The sequence below is a fragment of the Elgaria multicarinata genome, chromosome 2 (assembly GCF_023053635.1).
Source record: "Elgaria multicarinata webbii isolate HBS135686 ecotype San Diego chromosome 2, rElgMul1.1.pri, whole genome shotgun sequence".
Lineage (NCBI taxonomy): Eukaryota > Metazoa > Chordata > Lepidosauria > Squamata > Anguidae > Elgaria > Elgaria multicarinata.
In genome coordinates, this window is record NC_086172.1 from 170,215,276 (window position 1) to 170,236,468 (window position 21,193).

The following is a 21,193-nucleotide window of genomic DNA, read 5'->3' on the forward strand; positions in this document are numbered from 1 at the left end:
AGCTCGGCAGAAGAAGGCGGGCTCTTCCGCCGAGCTCTCCAACCCGGGTGGCTCTTTCGCCAGCAGCAGGAGGAGGCCGGTGGGGAGTTGTGCTCGGCGGCAAGGAAGCCGCCGAGCCCTGGGAACTTTTCGCCGCCGCCGCTGCCGCTGCTGCCGCTGCCGCCTCTTCCTCTGTCTCTTCTGACCAGGTAGCTACACTAGGAGTTTCGGGGCGCCCTGAAGTGCTTTTGGGGCGCCCCGAAGACTGTGTGTGGAAGCCCTCCTGATGTCGAGCCGGAATCTGGCTTCCTTTAACTTGAGCCCGTTATTCCATGTCCTGTACTCTGGGATGATCGAGAAGAGATCCTGGCCCTCCTCTGTGTGACAACCTTCTAAGTATTTGAAGAGTGATATCATGTCTCCCCTCAATTTTCTCTTCTCCAGGCTCAACATGCCCAGTTCTTTCAGTCTCTCTTCATAGGGCTTTGAGATGTGAGCTGTAGAATACCTGGTGCTATTTAAATGGGTTTCCATAGCACCAAACTTCATTGATTTTATTTTCCCCACATTTCCTTCTCTACCTCTTACACTTCCCTAAGGCTATTTTTCTAAATCTCCCAACCATTCCCCACACAACCCCCCATCACCATAACACTGGGCATTGTTTTCTATGAGAAGATGTGCTTAATACAGCCTAAGGAACTGACCAAACAGGAATCAGGTGTTCTGATAGCTACAGTAAATCCATTCTTCTGAAGAACCTCAAAATGGTCTGGAATGAATATGGCATCAATGCAGACGCTAACAGCTTGCACAATAGGCTTCCTGCTATCAGCCCCAAGGAATCCAGGACAAAAGGTGCATAATACACTTCTGGTTGAGTAGTGCAGAGCCTGCAAATGTATGCAGAGACTAGCATGACACCTGAGAAGGAAGTATGCAAATAGAGAAGGCATAGGGCTGGAGCATCTCCCCTATGAGGGAAGGTTACATCAACTGGGATTATTTAGCTTGGAAAAAAGGAGGCTAAGGGGAGACATGATACAAGTGTACAAAATTATGCATGGTATGGAGAATGTGGATAGGGAGACATTTTTCTCCCTCTCTCAAAATACTAGAACCCCGGGGTCATCCCATGAAACTGATTGGTGGGAGATCCAGGACAAATAAAAGGAAGGACTTCTTCACACAGCGCATAGTTAAATGATGGAACTCACTACCACAAGATGTAGTGATGCCCACCAATCTGGATGGCTTTAAAAGGGGGTTGGATAAATTCCTGGAGGCGAAGGCTATCAATGGCTACTAGGCCTGATGGTTGTGTGCTATCTCCAGTATTGGAGGCAGTAAGCCTGTGTGCACCAGTTGCCGGGGAACATAGGTGGGAGAGTGCTGTTGCACCATGTCCTGCTTGTTCATCCCTGGCCGATGGCTGGTTGGCCACTGTGTGAACAGAGTGCTGGACTAGATAGACCCTTGGTCTGATCCAGCATCAGGGCTCTTCTTATGTTCGTATATGCAGATGAGGGTGGTTTGGGTGTTAAAAGCTCCCCACAAATAGGAATCACAAAGGGTAAAGTTTATTCGCTCCCTCGAATTGTGTCCCTAATAAGGTGGTCATGAATGCTGCTGTATTTTACTGAGGAAAGTACTCAATCTGAAGAGCTGTCAGAAGACAATCCCCCATTTGAAGGCATCCTGGTATTTGAAAGCTTTAAAGTCTAGTTGAATGAGAAATAAGTAGGGTTTAAAGACAAAGAACTATAAGAAGCTGGAAAAATTGCAGAAAAGGGCCACTAATATGATCAAGGGACTGGAACATCTGCCCTATGAGGGAAGGTTACAGCAGCTGGGACTGTTTAGCTTGGTGGGGAAACTTCTGTAAACCGCCCAGAGAGCTTCGGCTATGGGGCAGTATATAAATGTAATAAAATAAATAAATAAATTAGCTTGGAAAAAAGAAGGGTAGGGGGAGATGTGACAGGTATACAAAATTATGCATGGCACGGAGAATGTGGATAGGGAATTAATGCAAGTGATGCATTTGAGGATGGTTTCATGGTGGGGGCAGAATCTGTCCCACTCCTTAAGATAATAAAGCCTTCACTAAGAGGTCCCTTATAAAATGTAGAACATGGAAAATTTAGGAAAACATTTTCCCTATACCTGCTCCTCACTCAAGACCTGAATTGGGGGGGGGGGAGAGAGAGAGAAAAGAAATTGAGCGCAGAGAGTGATTTAAAAGTCTCCTATGAAATATTTTCTCTTTCAGAATGATGAGTGGATAGCTTTTAAAGCACAGGGTTAAAAAGGACAGTGATTCAAAGGTAATAATGTTAGCAATGGTATAATTGTTGCAGCTTTTGTGTGGATGGCTATACAAGCAGCACTGCTAGGACTTGATGCTGGAAAAAGCGCTTTCATAGACTGGTAGCATCCAGAACATCTTCTGTCTGGGATTCTGCCAAGCCTAGAAAGTAGTGACGTAAGTTTAGGTTACATAAGAAAATCAAGTGTTGCATATCTTTCAATCTATCTGAAAGTGTATTATCTTGGAGAAAATGTAAAGGGAGTGGGGGAATACAGACACACCCACAACCCACACGCACATTGGCTTCAAAATTTCCAGAAATTGTACATTTCTAATCCCATGGAGAAGCTATGTGTCTCCCAGGGGTTCTTAAATTATGAACTTTTTTTTTCACCATGGCCATCATGATTGGATACTCTATTAGCAAAAAAATGTGTTGAACCATCCTCTGTATGTTTAGTCCTATTGAATTAAATAGGACTTACAAATGTCCTATTGAATTAAATAGGATTTACAGGTAACTGTGTTTAGGCTTATAAACCTAAAAAAGCCTCATGAAATCAGAATTTATATTCCAAAAAGGAGAGAGAGAGAGAGAGATTGCGAATAAGGGTTACTTGAAAATGAAGTAACATGTGTCAACTTACTGAAGAATGGGTTATTATTTTTCCCTAAGATTCAGTCACTTAAAGACATGTACAGAACAGATGGAACAATCAGAACCAAGCTGTCAAAGTTAAGGAACAAGATCAAATTAAACTTGAATGAAATAGTGTTTCATTACAACTGTCTCCTTTCTGTGCCATCTTGAGACAACAGGGAACACTGGAACATGAAAGATTTGTGAAACATACCAAATTATGTGAGGAAAGAACCAACAAAAGATTTGTTAATTCAATTAATAGTTGACTTTTTTCCGGAAAGGGAGCAAAAGGGATTCTCTTTTTCAAAAGCAAAAATAAATATGTTTACTTTTAGATATTTAAGGTGGTTCATATAACTATGGTTCAGGTAACGTGCTTGATTTATTTATTTGAAGTATTGTTACTTTGCTGTTCAGCTGAAAAGGGCACCCAGAATAGCTTACAAAGATCAATAATAAGACTTTTCATGACATAAAATGTAGACATATAGAGCCAGCGTGATGTAGTGGCTAAAGTGTTGGACTGAGAGTCAGGAGATCCGGGTTCTAGCCCCACTCAGCCATGGAAGCCCACTGGGTGACTTTGGGCCAGTCACAGACTCTCAGCCCAACCTACCTTGCAGGGTTGTTGTTGTGAGGATAAATTGCAGAGGAGGAGGATTATGTATACTACCTTGGGTTCCTTGGTGGAAAAAAGGTGAGATATAAATCAATCAATCAATCAATCAATCAATCAAGTAAGTGAAGCTTTGTTAGGCTGGATTTTGCCCATTTGACTTAGAAAATTAAGAAGGGTAAGAAACATGGAAGGCACCTTGAAATCAGTAATACGCAAGCTCTCGCCAGCTTCCCTGTAAACCCATTTGGTTTTTTTGGTAGTCCTGTTGAAGGAAAGGAAAGGAACCTCTCGTGCAAGCACTTGAGTCATTGCTGACTCCTTGAGGGACGCCTGCTTTCGCTGACGTTTTCTTGGCAGACTTTGTAGTGGGGTGGTTTGCCATTGCCTTCCCCAGTCGCGGTTACCTTTCCCCCAGCTAGCTGGGTACTCACTTTACTGACCTCAGAAGGATGGAAGGCTGAGTCGACCTGAGCCGGCTGCCTGAGAACCAGCTTCCGCTGGGATCGAACTCAGGCCGTGGGGAGAGTATCAGTTGCAGTAACCACTATTTCAAGGTGTTTCCCCCCCCCCCAAATGCTCCCCAGGAATGCTTGAAAAGCCCAAATGGGTGAAACACACACCCCTTCTCTGCCAGTCCCACTGTCTGCCCAAGCAACAACAATAGCAGGCTTACTTTGGAGGAGGGGGGAAAGAGGCAATAATTTGCAAGGATGGATCACAGCAACACAAAGGAGGAGGAGTGTGGATCATCTGCACATATCTGGCGGGATTGTCCTCAAGTTAAATATAAATGTATATTACGGTAGGTTAGATATTGTACAAGGAAGTAGATAGATAATAGGTTATGCTATCCCACTGGTCCCTCAAGTTATTTCGTTAAAGGCAGTAGATAGGCATATAAGGGAAGAACACACTGTCATGGTTATTTGCATGGAAGGATGGGTAGTGATGGGGGTGGGAATGTCATTTGGACGTGGGATGACGGAGATTGCTTCGCAAGAAGAAGCCCATCATTGAGTTACTGTCATTTCAAGCTCCAGATTGAGTTGGCTCCAGACTCATGCCCTCTCCAGTCCCATTTGGGATGAGCTCAAAGGAGGCTGGACCCAATTGGAAATGGATCCACACTTTCTGAACGGAAGGATTTCACAGTTCGAGCTCCCCCACGTGAAGTCTTCGACCACCTTAACTAAAAACGACATAACCGATTTGTTGCTGCATGGATTTCAATTAACTGGGATTTCTTCAAATAATGGGGAAGGGCTTCTATCACTGGAACGAACACACACATATACACACTGGCTGCATGTTTATTCAAACAGAAGAACTGATTTGATATTTCCCCTATATTGTAGTAACAACATATTTGGCAACATAATGCACAAAAAGATTAGATCATCCGACCAAAGTATTATATTATCAGAATGCCAAAACAGAACACAAGAGCAGGAAAAGAGTAGACTTTCCTTGGAATGTATGAGGCCTATACAAGAATTTAATCTGAAATTGACATCAAAAGATCCTGAACAATAGGTCTCATGTGCAAACATGCCAGAAATGCATACAATTTGTTTTTGTGCTTGCTCCCTCCCTGGAGAATACAGTCAACGTGACTTAGTTTCAGGTGCGATGGGATGCTTGCTGAGAAGCCCTATGAATCGTTTCACAGCATATAGAAGAGTCAATGGGAAGAGAGAACACTTTGGTTTTGTGTGTGTGTGTGTGATGCTCTGATTTGCATATCGTGCTCCCATACCTGTAAAGACTTACCCATTAACATTAAGGGGAGACTTCATTAAATCCTGCCATTTTGCATGACTCCACCCCCCCACAAAAGACAATTGGTCCATTGGTGTAAACTGTAAATGCAGCCTGCGCTCCTTCACACTGAGACACAAATTACCTGGCTTGCTCCTTGTGTGCGGCTGCCTTATTCTGTATGATTGCTACCCATCATGGCTGCACCATCTTTGTTTTTCCCCCCTTTTCCTTTTCCCAGTCTTCAGTCCTCGCCAGCCTCAAGGTTGGACTGATTCCTTGGCTTAGTGAGCTCAGCTAGTCTTATTATTGATTTGTAACATTTATATGTCCCCGAATACAAAAGAATCTCTCAGTGGTTCACAATATTAAAATACTATCTATCTATCTATGGAAAGGAAAGGAACCTCTCGTGCAAGCACTTGAGTCATTGCTGACTCCTTGAGGGATGCCTGCTTTCGCTGATGTTTTCTTGGCAGACTTTGTAGTGGGGTGGTTTGCCATTGCCTTCCCCAGTCGCGGTTACCTTTCCCCCAGCTAGCTGGGTACTCACTTTACTGACCTCGGAAGGATGGAAGGCTGAGTCGACCTGAGCCGGCTGCCTGAGAACCAGCTTCCGCTGGGATCGAACTCAGGCCGTGGGGAGAGTTTCGGCTGCAGTAACTGCCGCTTACCACTCTGCGCCACACGAGGCTCTTATATATATATATATACATACACACAGCATAAAAAACACACTTTCCAACTACTGTAAAGGAGTTGTAAAATGGAGCACTTCATTTTATCGTGGCCTTCCCATGTTGAGTACTATTATTGCTGCAATTGTTGTTCTTGCTGGTTTTGTTCTTTTTAAGTGCTATTTTATTGTGATTATGTTTTTATCGCTTTTAATATTTTAACTGCTTTTATGTATTTTATTGTTGTAAGTCACCTCGTGAGGACTTCTGCCCTAAAGGAGTCCAAGAAATGGTTTAAATTAAATGGATAGATAGATAGATGGAGCAGTAAAATGAAGTGGCATAATTAGTTTACTTCTGGCCCCAGGAAAGCCTGGGTGAACAAGTGTGACTTCAGGAGGCGTTTAAAAGATGCCACGTTTTCTGCCTCCTGAACTACATGAGCAACATAGTCTTCCATATTGCTTCTTGCATGCTCCAGATGGGACCTTGCAAACTCCCTGTTCTCCTTTCTCCTTCAGCTAAATGAGTAATCAATACTTGTGGAATCTAAGAGCCCTGCAAGCCATGTCTCTCTTCTGTTTTGACTTGTGTCTCGATCCTGAAACCACTCCTGGCCCAAATGGGCAACCCAGGCCTTAGCTAGACCTAAGGTTTATCCCAGGATCATCCCGGGGTCATCCCTGTTCATGTAAATAACACACAGGATATCCTGGGAGCAAGCAGGAACGATCCCGGGATAAACCTTAGGTCTAACTAAGGCCCCAGTGTGCAGAAAGCTTTATCATGTTTCATTTTCTCCTCTGAGCTTGAGAATTTTCCAAGCAATCTTGGAATCTCATTAATAGAAATTACTTCCGGAAAAACACCGAAGGAAACTATTTCATCTCCAGAAGGTACTAAATCTGTAATCTTAACTTTATATTCCTTCTATTGGCTTTAGGGTGTTTTTGTGTTGTTTTTAAAATCCAATCCTATAGGTAATTTCACAAGTGTTGAAATTATATAAACAGTTAGCTGAATGAATGGCAACTGAAATAAAGATGGGTCCGGAAGGGGAACTGGGAAAAACCAAACAGATACTCGTGGGTTTAGCACTCAACTCAAAGCTTAATTTTTGAAGATGACTACTAGAACGACACCTTTTAAACGTACAGTGTGATAAATGGAGTGATACTGCCTCCTTTTATCAGACAGGCACATGAAGCAGCTTATGCTGGAGAAAACACAGCCACTGAGTTCCAGGATAGCTACAGCCTTTGATTATTCTCCTGAGCACTCCTTTACTTTAATCATAATGCAGGCAGGCCCAGAATTAAATGTGTGCACACTTACACAGCCTCTATTGGCTGGCTCTGAGCTCCTTCAAGCACGTTGCATTCCGACCCCGACCCCAAAAAGCCAAGATGCAGACCATCACAAAAGCAAGGCCATAAGCTCTTGACAAAAACACTCACCCTTTCAATACTAATCACAGATAAAGTGGATTTGGAAAAAAAAAACGGGGGTGGGTGGGAGAGATAATTAAAGAGGTCAAAGGGGCTATTTTATTGCACGCACGCCGACAGAGATTTCAGATATGCAATTTAATATTTACAGCTTTGCATTGGAAAAGAAAAGATACGAGGCAACTATATTTAAACTATTCTATCCTTGAAAGAAAAGCAAAAACAAAGTACACAGGATTTTTTTTTATTAAACCTGATATTGTGTTCAAATGGACCTTGTTTATTGATTTATTATGTTTCTATACTTCTAGCCAAAGCTATTGTGTCTCGCAAAGGATCATTGTTTGTAGTGCAGGGTTAAAATAGTATAGTGATAGTTTTTGGGGTCTGTAATGACCCTCAATGTTCAATTCATTTATTGATTTATTACATTTCTATGGGGTTTCATAGGACCGATTCAGACACAGCAACCCCCTTCCACCACTATTTGTACATGAGGGGAGGAAGTTTAAACTATCTGCAGTTTGTAACAAACTATAGTTCCTCTCTTGACTGAATATAGGAAACTGTGGTTTGTTCATACCATAATTAGATAGCAAACTAGGATATCAAACCATGCATGTAAAGCAGAAGAGGAAGAAAGGGGTCATGGTTTGCTTTTACTAAAAACTGGGCCATAGGCTCCTAATACCTTATTCATGGATTCCTTCCTTCAACACAAAACCTCCTGAATGTATGAATAAACAATACTGGATGGTTAACACCTCCTTATCTGAAGTTCTGCAACGACATCAAGTAAAATTAGGCCACATTCCTACGGTGAGTGTCGCAGGGACTGTTGAATATTTTGGATTCCCCCTTCTGACACTGCTTCGACTTTAAGAGGGGGACTACACAATTTCATCCCTCCCCTGCCTCTGCCCCCTCTCAGCTGCTGCAGAAAGAACCACAGAGCCTGTGTTCCGAGGACACTAAAGCAGCCTCAGATGACTTCGTTGAGGACAAAATGGGGGCATATGGTGGGCGGGGAACGGTCAGGATATGCAAAACCCTATGACCAACCAGCCTTGGCCCTGCTCTTGCCAGTGCGACTGCTCTAGGTGGGTTCAGAGGCCATCAAGAGGACAATGAAAAATAAGAGGATGGAGAGATGATAATCTTTATAGGGTGACCGTATGAGGAGGACAAGGCTCCTGTATCTTTAATAGTTGCATAGAAAAGGGAATTTCAGCAGGTGTCATTTGTATATATGGAGAACCTGATGAAATTCTGTCTTCATCACAACAGTTAAAGCTGGAGGAGCTAGATTTAAAAGAGGGCAAGGCACCTGCAGCTTTAACTGTTGTGATGAAGAGGAAATTTTACCAGGTTCCCCATATATACAAATGACACCAGCTGAAATTTCTTTTTCAATACATCTGTTAAAGATACAGGAGCCCTGTCCTCCTTTTCATATGGTCACCCTAGTAATTGCCTCCATTGCTGCTCCTGTCCTGCCGGGAGTAGTTCGGCAGTGCATAGGGTACCTGGAAATCTAGCAGGTATTAACCCGATAGGGTGGTATCCTTCGTGTTGTTGAATCAAAATTTTCATTCAGATCCCCAACACCTTGCCCATACAGCATTTTCTTGCTCCAGGATTCATTTTTATTGGAGTTTAACTGACCCCAAAACTCTTTTAGTTAAGCACTCATGTTTCTTTAAAAAAAAAACCAGCTAAAACACAACAGAACAATTCCCTTTATTGTAGGAAACATTCATGGAGGATGATCTAGTATGGGTTAGAGGAAAGGTTTGGTATATTTATACTCCTTTAGGGTCAGTTATGACCCCAAATGGATGGGAGGCTTAAAAAAACAACTACTCTGGTCCTTAGGAAAGGCACGGCAGCAGGAAATTCCTTGGGATACCGCACGCAACAAACCCCGCTGTTTTAACAATCACGCTTGCAAGAGAATGAGAAGTAACAATAAATTTTAAGACATGTTAACAATCCCATAAGCATCGCTCTTTGAAATATAAACTACAGCTACTTAATATTACACTGGTTTGAGTTGCCTAACAGTGTTTTATTTAATCAGCATATAAAAGAATGAGGTGCCGGAGAAAATTTAAAATAAACAGATGCTATTCACATGTAATAATGGAGAAAATATAGAGTGTAAAAATTCAGCAACAACAAAAAGGGGAAATGAACTGTCGGGCCAACATTGTGTATACAATACCCTGAATTAGTCAGAGCATTTTTAAGTACAATATACTCTCTGTTTGTGTGTGTGAGAGATACCTTGGCCCACATCCCAGGATCCACAAGGCAAGGAGACCTCACAGTTCAAAAATATATCGGGGAGGGGGGAATTAAATAAATCTGAAACCTATTGTGTTTATAGCTGCACTGAGCTCCTTGTGGGTGAATGTTTGCAACACATGTTGTAATGGCCCTTAATTATTTGTGAAAACTGCTTCTCCCAAAGAGATATTACACTAACACTCTAGCCCTGAAGGAATCCAAAGCTGTGACGGCACACGCAATATAGCTTGCATAAGTGCTGCTACCATGGCAGATCTGATCAGCTGCCTGCTGGTTGCAATCTGTGCATCCGAAGTGTAGAGAGTTCTATAGAAGTGGAAATATTTTCAGGGTGGTGTGTTGGGGAGGCATCGTAAATCCTATTTTAGTAATTCCAAAACTGCAAACTGAGGCACAGTAACATGCCATGAAATGCTAGGAACACAGAAAGCTTTCTTAGAGCAGGCCAGGCTATTCGTTCACCTGGCCTTGTATCACCTACTCCATTTGGAAGCACAGCGACTCTCCGGGGTCTTGGGTAGAGAAGTGTCTCTCGCATCATTCATTCACTACCTCAATTTTAAAACTGGAGATTGAGCTTTGGGCCATGGCTAGACCTACCCTGTCGAGCGCTACCGAGGGGGTATGATCTCTCAATATGTTTATCGCAAGATCTCCCCCTCTGTCTACACGCGGCGTGTGACTTCCTAGGAGGCTGGCTCCCTTTGTGCTACAGTTTCGGAGGCAGGCAAAAAACTTTTTTGTTTCAGCAGGCTTTTGGAACTATACTGGACTTGTGTTAATGTATTGGATTCAACCCCCCCCTCCTTTTTAACCTGTTACAATTTTTATTTTATTTTTTTAAAAAATGTTTTTAATTTTACTGTAGGCCTAATTCTATTTTAACTTTTGTAATTTATATTTATATGTTTTAATTGTGCATGTTTTAATCTTGTAAACCACCCTGAGTCCCAGTACTGGGAAAAAGGCAGAATAATAATAATAACAACAACAACAACAATAACAACTTTAGCCTCAGCCCAACATAATCTCCCATATGGCTTGGGACCGCAATACCTGAAGCCTCCCCCGCATTGAACCTACCCATACACCACGCTCAACATCTAAGGTCCTCCTCCAATTGCCTACTCCGAGGGAAGCTCGGAGGATGGCAACAAGGGAGAGGGCCTTTTCGGTGGTGGCCCCCCAACTGTGGAATTATCTCCCCGATGAGGCTCACCTGGCACCAACGTTGTTATCTTTCAGGCGCCAGGTCAAGACTTTTCTCTTCTCTCAGGCATTTAACGGCATTGAACAACGCTAAGTTTGTTTTTTAATGGACCCCAGAACTGTTGTTTTAAATGGATGCTGCTGTTTTTATACTGTTGTTTTTATGTCTCTGATGGTTTTTAAATTTTGTATACTTTTAATGTTTACTGTTTTTAGCTTTTGTGAACCGCCCAGAGAGCTTCGGCTGTGGGGCGGTATATAAATGTAATAAATAAATAAATATACATTTTCTCCCATATAAGCAAATAGCTGCAGCTCACTCATAAAAGGGAAAGCATCACGCTTGATGAATGGGGGGGGGGGAAGCTGCCCACCTCCCCTGGCACTGGGCGGCTGAGCCTTCATGGTCAGAGCTTCTGGGGGAGAGGAAAGTCCCTGCCATGTATGAGCTCTGCCTCCACATATCCTGCCCATCATAATGGTAGCTGTTGAATTTATAAGAGAGACAAATGGATGCAGCGCATGCATACAATTGACGATGGGTGGTTGAGCTTGCTCAAGCAGCCCTACTTGTTACACTGCACCCCTTGATCTACTTAGGCCAGGCTTGGGCTCTGCTTGGTGACACTTGTATGTGACAAGATGATGCAAACTGGGCATTGTACAGAAAGACATCACCTCTCACTTCCTCATCCCATTCGTTAAATCATAGGTTGGTTTTCAAAAAGTAGGATGCTAAAGTTGATAATATCAGTTTGCTCAGAATAGGGGGAACGATTTGGGAACAGGGTCCCCTATGCCCCATTAATCTCTTTAGACATAACATACCACTGGAGTACATAAACTCACTGCACGTAGGTGTACCTAATGCTGTTCCCAATCTAACATGGCACTGGAAGAGCAGCAATTGTTCCTAATCAAGGAAGTTGCAGCCCGAACATCTTTTCCAAAAGACAGTTGTGAACACGAAATACAAACAAATCAGATAATTACTTCAGTTGAAAGAAACTTTTAATAGCTTCTCTGGTTCATTCCCCTCTACAAAGGCAGGATGAAATTCATTATCCCTGCATCAGCCTTGATAATGAGGTGTCAAGTCTAGACTCGATTAGCTTCAACAATGTTGTTTGCACAACATCCCTTCGTAGCTTGTTCAAAAAGCCATTCCTTAATGTTTAACCTGAAATGTTCTGTCCTCAGCTTTAGAAGCCTACTTGTTCTGTTCTCAATGGCCAAGGAAGATAATTGATACCTGCCTCTTTCAAAGATCTATTTACATGTTTACAAAAATTACACTCGTCTCCCCTGAAGCCTTCACTGCCCAAGTATGAACATGCATCACTCTTGTAACAATTCCATTTTATTTATTTTTTGGTTATCTTTGCTGGTCTGCTTTGAACTCTCTTCCATTTGGAACAAGTTGATAATACTCGGAGTTACTCAAAGATCCACTCATTTGATCAGCTGGGTTCATATAATTACCAGGCTGCCAAATCCCTTCTCATGATGGGAAGAGGCAGCATGTATGCCTCTCTCCGCTTTCTGACAAGTTTGACATGCACAGTTGTATGTTCTGTGGCCCAAAACCAAGCTGTAAGTGCAAAGAACTCATGCCACATATTATGGGAGGAGGTATATGCACCCACTCCAACATAGGAAGGGATTTGATGTCTTGGTAACTGAATCAACTGAGTCTATAATATGGGTGGATCTTTGGTTAAGGTATGAAGTGCTCTGTATTAATCACAAGATGAGGCAAATTCTTATGGGTGCTTAAAAGACAAATCCTTATATCCTTATCCCCCCCACCCCCAACACACATTTATGTTAGCCCATGGAGGGCCGGGCAAAGCTGGTAGTAGGCCCGGGCCAGATGGGAAATGTAGGTCCCATTTCAAACTGCTCATTAAGTTTTTTTTAATCAGTTCTAAATACATATGAACTAGAACGATTTATAAAAAAGGCAATGGCAAGCACTTCATATACATTCAAGATGTATATAAGACATCACTTCTTCACATTCAGAAATGCTTTACATGTTTTTCTTTGGGCAAATTCATCAACAACAACAGAAAATCAAGCAACTTTGCCTTGTCAGTGTCAATGTTCAAAATTGCTAATCCATTCAAACATTCTTGCACCATTGCGGACCGAAAGTATGACTTGATTCGTTTTAGGACACTGAAGCTGCTCTCATTAGAGGCCACCGTTGCTGGCAATGTCAGAAAAATGCACAACGTGATGAAGACATTTGGGAAGATATTGCCCAACCTCAAGTTCAATATTTGACCATAAATTTCCTTCGGTGAAACAGCATCAAGTTTGAAATTCACATCAAAAATTTGTTTAAGAAGAAGCACTTCAATCTGAATGTCAGTTGAAATATGACTTGGGTATTGCAGCTGAAACTGATTAGCTTTTTGTGACAACTCATTCTCATCTAACTGCTTAAAGTGCCACAAAAAATCAAAAAGTCCACAAATGTCCCCGATTGCAGGAAAGCGACGTGAAAGGCCATTGATAACGAAGAGGAGAGCGACTTTCTAACAAATCTTTACCAAAGGGTCTCCCTTTGCCTCTACCAGGGAGACTTGGAGTAGCCCCCCTCAAAATTGTAGGGCCATGCCAACTGGCCCCACTGCTCCCTCCCCGGGCCAGCCCTGAGCCCATACGATGTACTGGGAGCTTGTTCTACACAGAAGAATACCCACAAAAATGAGAAGCAGGCCTCAAACTGATGCAAGGCAAAGACATTCTTGTAGAATCAAGTCAATAAAAAGTGAAACATGTTTCAGTAAAAACGTCCATGGCAATTGGATCTTTCTTTCTTTCTTTCTTAGAAACATATTAGGAACTTTTCTCCATAAGGATCTCTCCTGCTTGTGTCGATGAAACAACACCTGCAGAGATATGTATGCTGTCCCTTGTTCATACCAGTAAACTGGTGACACTGTTTGTACATTCTGGTCAAAGAAATGCTGTTTTTTAAACACTTTCAACATTGTCAAAAAACCTTTGTGCACATTTAATTCTTTCACTATCTGCATATAGACAATATTGCAGCTCATCCTGAATCTGTGGCATAGGACTGGTGGTGGGAGAAGTCTATATAAATAAAATCACAGTCTGGTAATCTGAAGTGGCTTCTAAAACTATAAAAGTGCAACAGATTTTTACCCAAGAAATCGGGGTGAGGTGATACTGAATGAGTGGAAGAAACAATGGAATTACGGCAGTCGCCTCCAGGTATTCACTGTCTCTTCTGCATTGACACCACATGAATTGCAAAGTAGTTTCCATTTAGAGCAGAGGTGGAGAACTTTTTTTATTATTATTATTATTATCATTTATTTATATAGCACCATCAATGTACATGGTGCTGTACAGATAACACAGTACATAGCAAGACCCTGCCGCATAGGCTTACAATCTATCAAGAGACACATTTCCCTCAGGGGTAGTCTGTTAGGGGGTGCATGCCAGTGGTGGGTGGGGTCAGAGCAATAAGCAGGCAATAAGCGTGTTCAGAGGAGGGCAACCAGGATGATCAGGGGTCTGGAAACAAAGCCCTATGAAGAGAGACTGAAAGAACTGGGCATGTTTAGCCTGGCGAAGAGAAGATTGAGGGGAGACATGATTGCACTCTTCAAATACGTGAAAGGTTGTCACACAGAGGAGGGACAGGATCTCTTCTCGATCCTCCCAGAGTGCAGGACACAGAATAATGGGCTCAAGTTACAGGAAGCCAGATTCCGGTTGGACATCAGAAAAAACTTCCTATCTGTTAGAGCAGTACGACAATGGAACCAGTTACCGAGGGAGATTGTGGGCTCTCCCACACTAGAAGCATTCAAAAGGCAGCTGGACAACCATCTGTCAGGTATGCTTTAGGGTGGATTCCTGCCTTGAGCAGGGGGTTGGACTCGATGGCCTTATAGGCCCCTTCCAACTCTACTATTCTATGATTCTATAAGGCCATGCTTCCTCTTTCCTTCTGCCACGGCCTTTCCCCCAAGTCTCTCTCTCTCTCTCTCTCTCTCATCCTCTTTGTGGCGTTACTTTACAATTGATCATATTGTATATGTCTAAATTACTATGTCTAATAAGTATAGAATATTAGAACTAAATAAGTGTAGTTTATGATGTAATAAGTGAGAAGAGAAAAAGAGTATATAAAAGGAGTGTTGAGAATTTGTGAAGTAGTATAAGTGTTGTTTATTTATAGAGTAAGAAGGGTTTAGATTTTAGAGATTTAGGATTAATATAAAACGAATGAAATAGTTAGTGTGTAGAGAGTTTAGATTAGGCAACACTGAAAGTATTACATTTTTATTTAAAGCTTTCAAATAACAATAAACTTTTTATTATTTTGTTAGCTACCAAATACCATGAGTCAGCTTGGCATTACTTACCTGCCTTACAGTTATTAAGCACCCACACCAGATTATACCCACAGTATATTTAGAGCAGATCCTATAATAAACCTGTTTCTCTCATAGCTAGAAGAAAAGTCTATACATTGTTTTCTTTCCGTCGCCAGCTGAAGACCTTTTCATTGTCTCAGTATTTAAACACCTAATTTAACTTAAATTTAAACTTTGCTGTTTTAATCTCATATATTAACCTAGATTAATTTTTGCTGTGTGGTTTTATTCTAGTTGTGCTTTTTATATTGTATTTTGTATGTGTGTTTTAAATTGGTTGGTTGTTTTTAGGCTCTTTATGGTTTTAATTTTTGTGAACCGCCCAGAGAGCTTCGGCTATTGGGCGGTATAAAAATGTAATAAATAAATAAATAAATAAAGTCTTAATTAACCCTCCCTCAAGTTTTCAAGTAGTAGTGCTTAACCTGAGAAGGGTTTATGGGACAGGCCTAGTGTAAGAGTTTGTTAAGTGACACTCTTCCTCCCCATCCAATGGGCTGACAGAGTAGGGTCAGATTGATAATAATAATAGGGTGACCAACTGTCAGGATTTCCCCGGATTTGTCCTGGTTTTTGTTCTTTCCATGGTGTCAGGGGGGATTTTCTATAATTTTCAATAATGTCCTGGAATGACACACCTTCCCCTTTAAGGCTGCCATTAGCATGGCAGGAGGGAATGACATGCTTTCTTGAGGCACATCATTCCCCCACCCCGAGCTCCAATTGAGGTCTTAAAGGGGAAAGTGGGTCATTCGTGGACATTATAGAAAAGGCCCCAATTGGAGTGGATGGTGGTGGTGCAGAATGAAATCCTTTCCCCTCCTCCACTCCAATCGGGTTCTTTAAGGTGGCGGGGGAATAACGTACTTTCTGCAGGACTCAGAAAGCTGCTTCCCAACACACACACTAGGTGTCCTCTTTTTTGGTTTCCCAAATATGGTCACCCAATAATAATAATAATAATAATAATAATAATAATAATAATAATAAATTATTTATTTATTTATTACCCGCCTCTCCCTTTGGATCGAGGCAGGGAACAACATTAGTACAAGAAATCAACACATCTTAAAAATTCTTGGGGAAAAGTCCTCTCTTGAAGGAGAGTGGCTCCCAGTATAACTTCCGACGTATCCGTGGCCACGATGAAACTCTGGTTAAAATTGGGGGTTATAAGGATTGGGCTGTTGCACAAATCAGATCTGGACTGATCGCTTGCAGAGAGCTTTTGAAATTAGGCCGAGGGCCACAGAGGAACCATAAACACATGAAGATCAGGCACGAGGCCTGCCACCATGAGCTCGCTCCTCCCCCTCCACAAATTCAGTACCCCCCCCCCCCCCGGTTTGCTTGTGTGAACAGGCCCAGCATACATTTGTCTACAGCTGCTGATTCATCTACACAAGCATGAGAGATCCTCATGGAGAAACGTTCCTTCCTAACACAATTCTTTTCATGGTTTTAATTTTTGCGAACCGCCCAGAGAGCTTCGGCTATTGGGCAGTATAAAAGTGTAATAAATAAATAAATCTTAGAAAGAAAGAAAAAAATCCAATTGCCACAGACATTTTTTACTGAAACATCTTTCACTATTTATTTATTTATTTATTTATTGCATTTATAAACCACCCCATAGTCAAAGCTCTCATCCTCTGTAAATGAAAGCTATACCCATGTAGGAAAGAGCCATGTGTTTTAAAGCACATGTGACAGATACGTATGCATGATATGGCATCATACCTGGGTTTAATCAGACATGAAAAGTAATGTTGGAGATATCAAGTCGTGCTTCTGCCTCTAAAAGCTGAATAGTCTTTCAGATAAATGTCTCTTAGACAAATGCATTTTGCTGATTTCGTGTGTGTGTATTTAAAAAAGGGGTTTGTAACTTGCACACTCTACACGAAGCTAGGGTTCATGGCCAAGTAGTTTTTGAATCCTGTTATCTTAGCGGTTATTCAAATTTAGAATGTTGTGGGCACATTCACTATAGCGCTTTGCAATCTTAATGAATCATTACTAAAAAAGGAAAGTTTCTTTTAATATGGACTCACAGTTTAACACACACTGCGTCACAACTAAGACCACAAAGACAGAAACAGCCACTAAATAATGCCCTGTCGGCAATGAATCTCCAGTTGTAATGAAAAAAGAGATAGATAGATAATGTGGAAACGCTCATGAATGAATCTGCAAAACTTGTTTTCAGTCATTTAAATCTAAACCATTACAGGCCACAGCTGATCTGGCTGCTTGTCAGCTATATCTTTTCCATAGGCCCCACCAAAATGAACAAGAGTTGCCAAAGGTGTGTAGTTGTAACTATACAGCTTTATAATGCAACTTTTGAGTTACCAACCAGGCACAGTTGTGCCTGCTCACTGAACGAAACAGCTGTACTGGAGGCCAGACAGTCCTGCCTTTTCCCACCACGCTGCCACGATGCCTGGCCACGGCTGCTTTCAACGCATATTATGTTGTGGGTGGAGCATTCACCTCAAAGGAGGCCCAACCAGACCACGTGAGGAAGCATTCAGTCGTGGAACCTGCCTCCCCCACTGCAATGGGCTCAAATTACAGGAAGCCAGATTCCGGCTGGACATCAGGAAAAACTTCCTGACTGTTCGAGCAGTACGAGAATGCAACCAGTTACCTAGGGAGGTTGTGGGCTCTCCCACACTAGAGGCCTTCAAGAGGCAGCTGGACAACCATCTGTCAGGGATGCTTTAAGGTGGATTCCTGCATTGAGCAGAGGGTTGGACTCGATGGCCTTGTAGGCCCCTTCCAACTCTGCTATTCTATGATTCTAAGTGGCTCTATCCCTGCTTTTTCTGAGCATAACCTGCACTCCATGTTCTTATTCCAATGGGGCACAGTGGAAAGAGTGCTGGATTCAGACCCAGGAGATCTGGGCTCACATTTTGTATCAGGAGACTATTCATGCATTATTGAATGACTCTTGGGGCATGGCTAGACGAGGGGGGTGGAGGGGGATGATCTCACAATATGATGATCACGAGATCCTCCCCTTCAGTCTACACGCGGCATGTGACGTCCCGGGAGGAAGAGGCCATTGCGTCCGCCATTTTTTTTTAATCAAAGAAGAGCACAGGAGCACCCCTGCGCAAAAGTAAGTATTTTTTTTTTAAAAAAAAAACCCTCCCGCTTCCCTCTTCACCACCCCGATGGGCACAGAGGAGCCCTGTGCTGGCCTGTGCCCGGTTCCCAGCTCCTTACAGTTACTCGTGAGGAGCTGGGATGTTATTGGGACAGCCGGCCATACGTCCCATGGTAAAGTTATTTATTGCATTAATTTTATTTATTGCATTTATAGCCCACCTTTTTTCCTCCAAGGAACCCAAGGCGGCAAACATAATCCTCCTCCTCTGCTCCATTTTATCCTCACAACAACAACCCTGTGAGGTAGGCTGGGCTGAGAGTCTGTGACTGGCCCAAAGTCACCCCATGAGCTTCCATGGCCAAGTGGGAACTAGAACCTGGATCTCCCGAGTCCCAGTCCGACACTTTAGCCACTACGCCACACTGGCTCTCCAGTTGGGATAGAAGGGTAGGGCGATATCCCGGATAAAGGGAGGGATCATCTCTCCCTGCTCCAGGGATCCCCTGTGCATCAAGTGGACACACAGGGACGATCCCGGGGATATCGCCCTGTCTAGACATGGCCTCAGTCATTGCAATCTCATTGGGTGACTCTCGGGCAGTCACAACATCTTAGACTTGTGTTGTAAAGAAAAAAATGGATGAGACTGTGTAAGTTGCACCCTTGAGGAATTGCAAAACACAAATGTGTTCAAAGAAATGCACAAAGCAATGTAGGAGGGTTTCAAGGTAGGTGGCATTCACAGCAGGTTTTGCTCCCAAATAAAATCAAATTAGCAAAAAAAGTTCCGGTCAACAAATTTGGGGTACACATGGGGTGAAAAACCCTTTCAAATTCCTAAGAAACGGTAGGAAATCTGTAGTGTGGAGCAAGATGGCTTGGCATTCTCTCTAATGAATGCTGTACTCTGTAGTCACTAAAAAAGTTGCAGGATGACAGCTGCTGCACACGTAAAGGCAACAAATGTTATGTGACCAGAGATGACTGGCACGACATGTGCACCTTACGCCATCGTGTTCCCAGCTATTTTAAAAATGTCCTGTGAAAAAGTCCTTTAATATCGATTATACAGAAAAACAAAGAAATAAAAAAACCCTATCCTTCTGGAAAATAGTTCTCTTTTGAGCTTGCTTTTCTCTGTAACGATCTTTTAAAAAGTCGTCCATGTTTCCTCAAGAATTGAAAAGAAACTAGCGGCAATATTTACAAAGTGTTACCTACTGGAGAAACAATTTGGAAGTTATTATGTTCTAGAATAGCAAGGCAGAGGCCTCATCTACACCAAGCAGGATATTGCACTATGAAAGCGGTATATAAAAGGCAGGAGGGACACCAAGCAGGATGTAATGGTATGAAAGCGGTATATGGTATGCGTCAATGGGCCCCAACAGTTGTGTATAGAGTGTATAGAGGAATGCATATATTAGGTAAAGTGTACATTAAAAATGGATATATTAGGGAAAGCAAGGATAAAAATGCATTATTTTAGGGGAAATTGTTTGCCAAAAAATGCGTATATCAGGCAATATCGCATGCACTGGGAGAAATGTGCACAACAGTGTGTACAAATTTTCACACACACGTTTGAAAACATCCAAACTGATGTGGAAGTGGGATGAACCAATCGTAGCATTGGAAAAATGAGAAAATAAAAGAAATTGAAAAGGACAGATTTGCCCATCCCTAGCCATTTGAATAGATCTGAATGGATGAATGGATGAATGAATGGCTAGACTCTGGCTTGAATCTTGCTTTTGCTATGAATTTACTAAGTGGTCCTAAGCTAGCCACAGTTGCTCTCAGCTTCAGCTTGAGCACATAGGTGAGGTTAATAATATGGACCCACCTTGCAGGGTTGTTATGAAGATTATAATGAAATAACGTACATGAGCACACAAAAAGTGCTTTATGACTGCAATGTGTTTATGAGAGAGATGGGAGGGAGGGGGAGAGAGAGAGAGAGAGAATGAATTACATTAAAAAAATGAAAGAAAACAATGCTTCTGTGAGTTTTACCTGTCATGTGATCTCATGAAGTCCCAAATCTTTGAAACGCCATTCTGAAAAGAAAAAATCGCTAACAATTAGTACAGCATATTGATTAGTTTACAGTCTGAGACCATACAAATCAATATCTATGTAGGGTGACCATGTGAAAAGGAGGACAGGGCTCCTGTCTCTTTAACAGTTGCATAGAAAAGGGAATTTCAGCAGGTGTCATTTGTATATATGGAGAACCTGGTGAAATTCCCTCTTCATCAAAACAGTTAAAGTGCAGGAGCTATTCTAGAGTGACCAGATTTAAAAGAGGGCAGGGCACCTGCAGCTTTAACTGGTGTGATGAAGAGGAAATTTCAGCAGGTTCTCCATATATATACAAATAACACCTGCTGAAATTCCCTTTTCAATACAACTGGTTAAAGATACAGGAGCCCTGTCCTCCTTTTCATATGTTCACCCTATATCTATGTCTATATCTACTCTCTCTCTCTCTCTCTCACACACACACACGTGTGTGTGTGTATGATATTAGATGTTATTCTATTTTATATTAGAAGCCACTTTGGATGTCATAGATCTGTCAGAAAAGCAGCATATAAACTGTATTTCTTTAATCTAGAATATTTTGGCAAGGACTGTATATGGAAAGGAGAGAAGCAATGTCAGAATGGGGGGCAGGTACCACAGGGAGAG

General features: G+C 42.2%; 1 protein-coding gene across 1 annotated transcript in view; it reads right to left on the reverse strand.

The window, feature by feature from the left end:
• Window positions 1-21,193, reverse strand: part of NUDT14 (nudix hydrolase 14) — a 70,477-nt gene that overhangs the window by 20,816 nt on the left and 28,468 nt on the right. Inside the window, exon 2 of the mRNA XM_063147663.1 lies at window positions 20,516-20,559. Coding sequence (XP_063003733.1) covers window positions 20,516-20,559 — 44 coding nt within the window. The remainder of the gene's footprint in view (window positions 1-20,515; window positions 20,560-21,193) is intronic.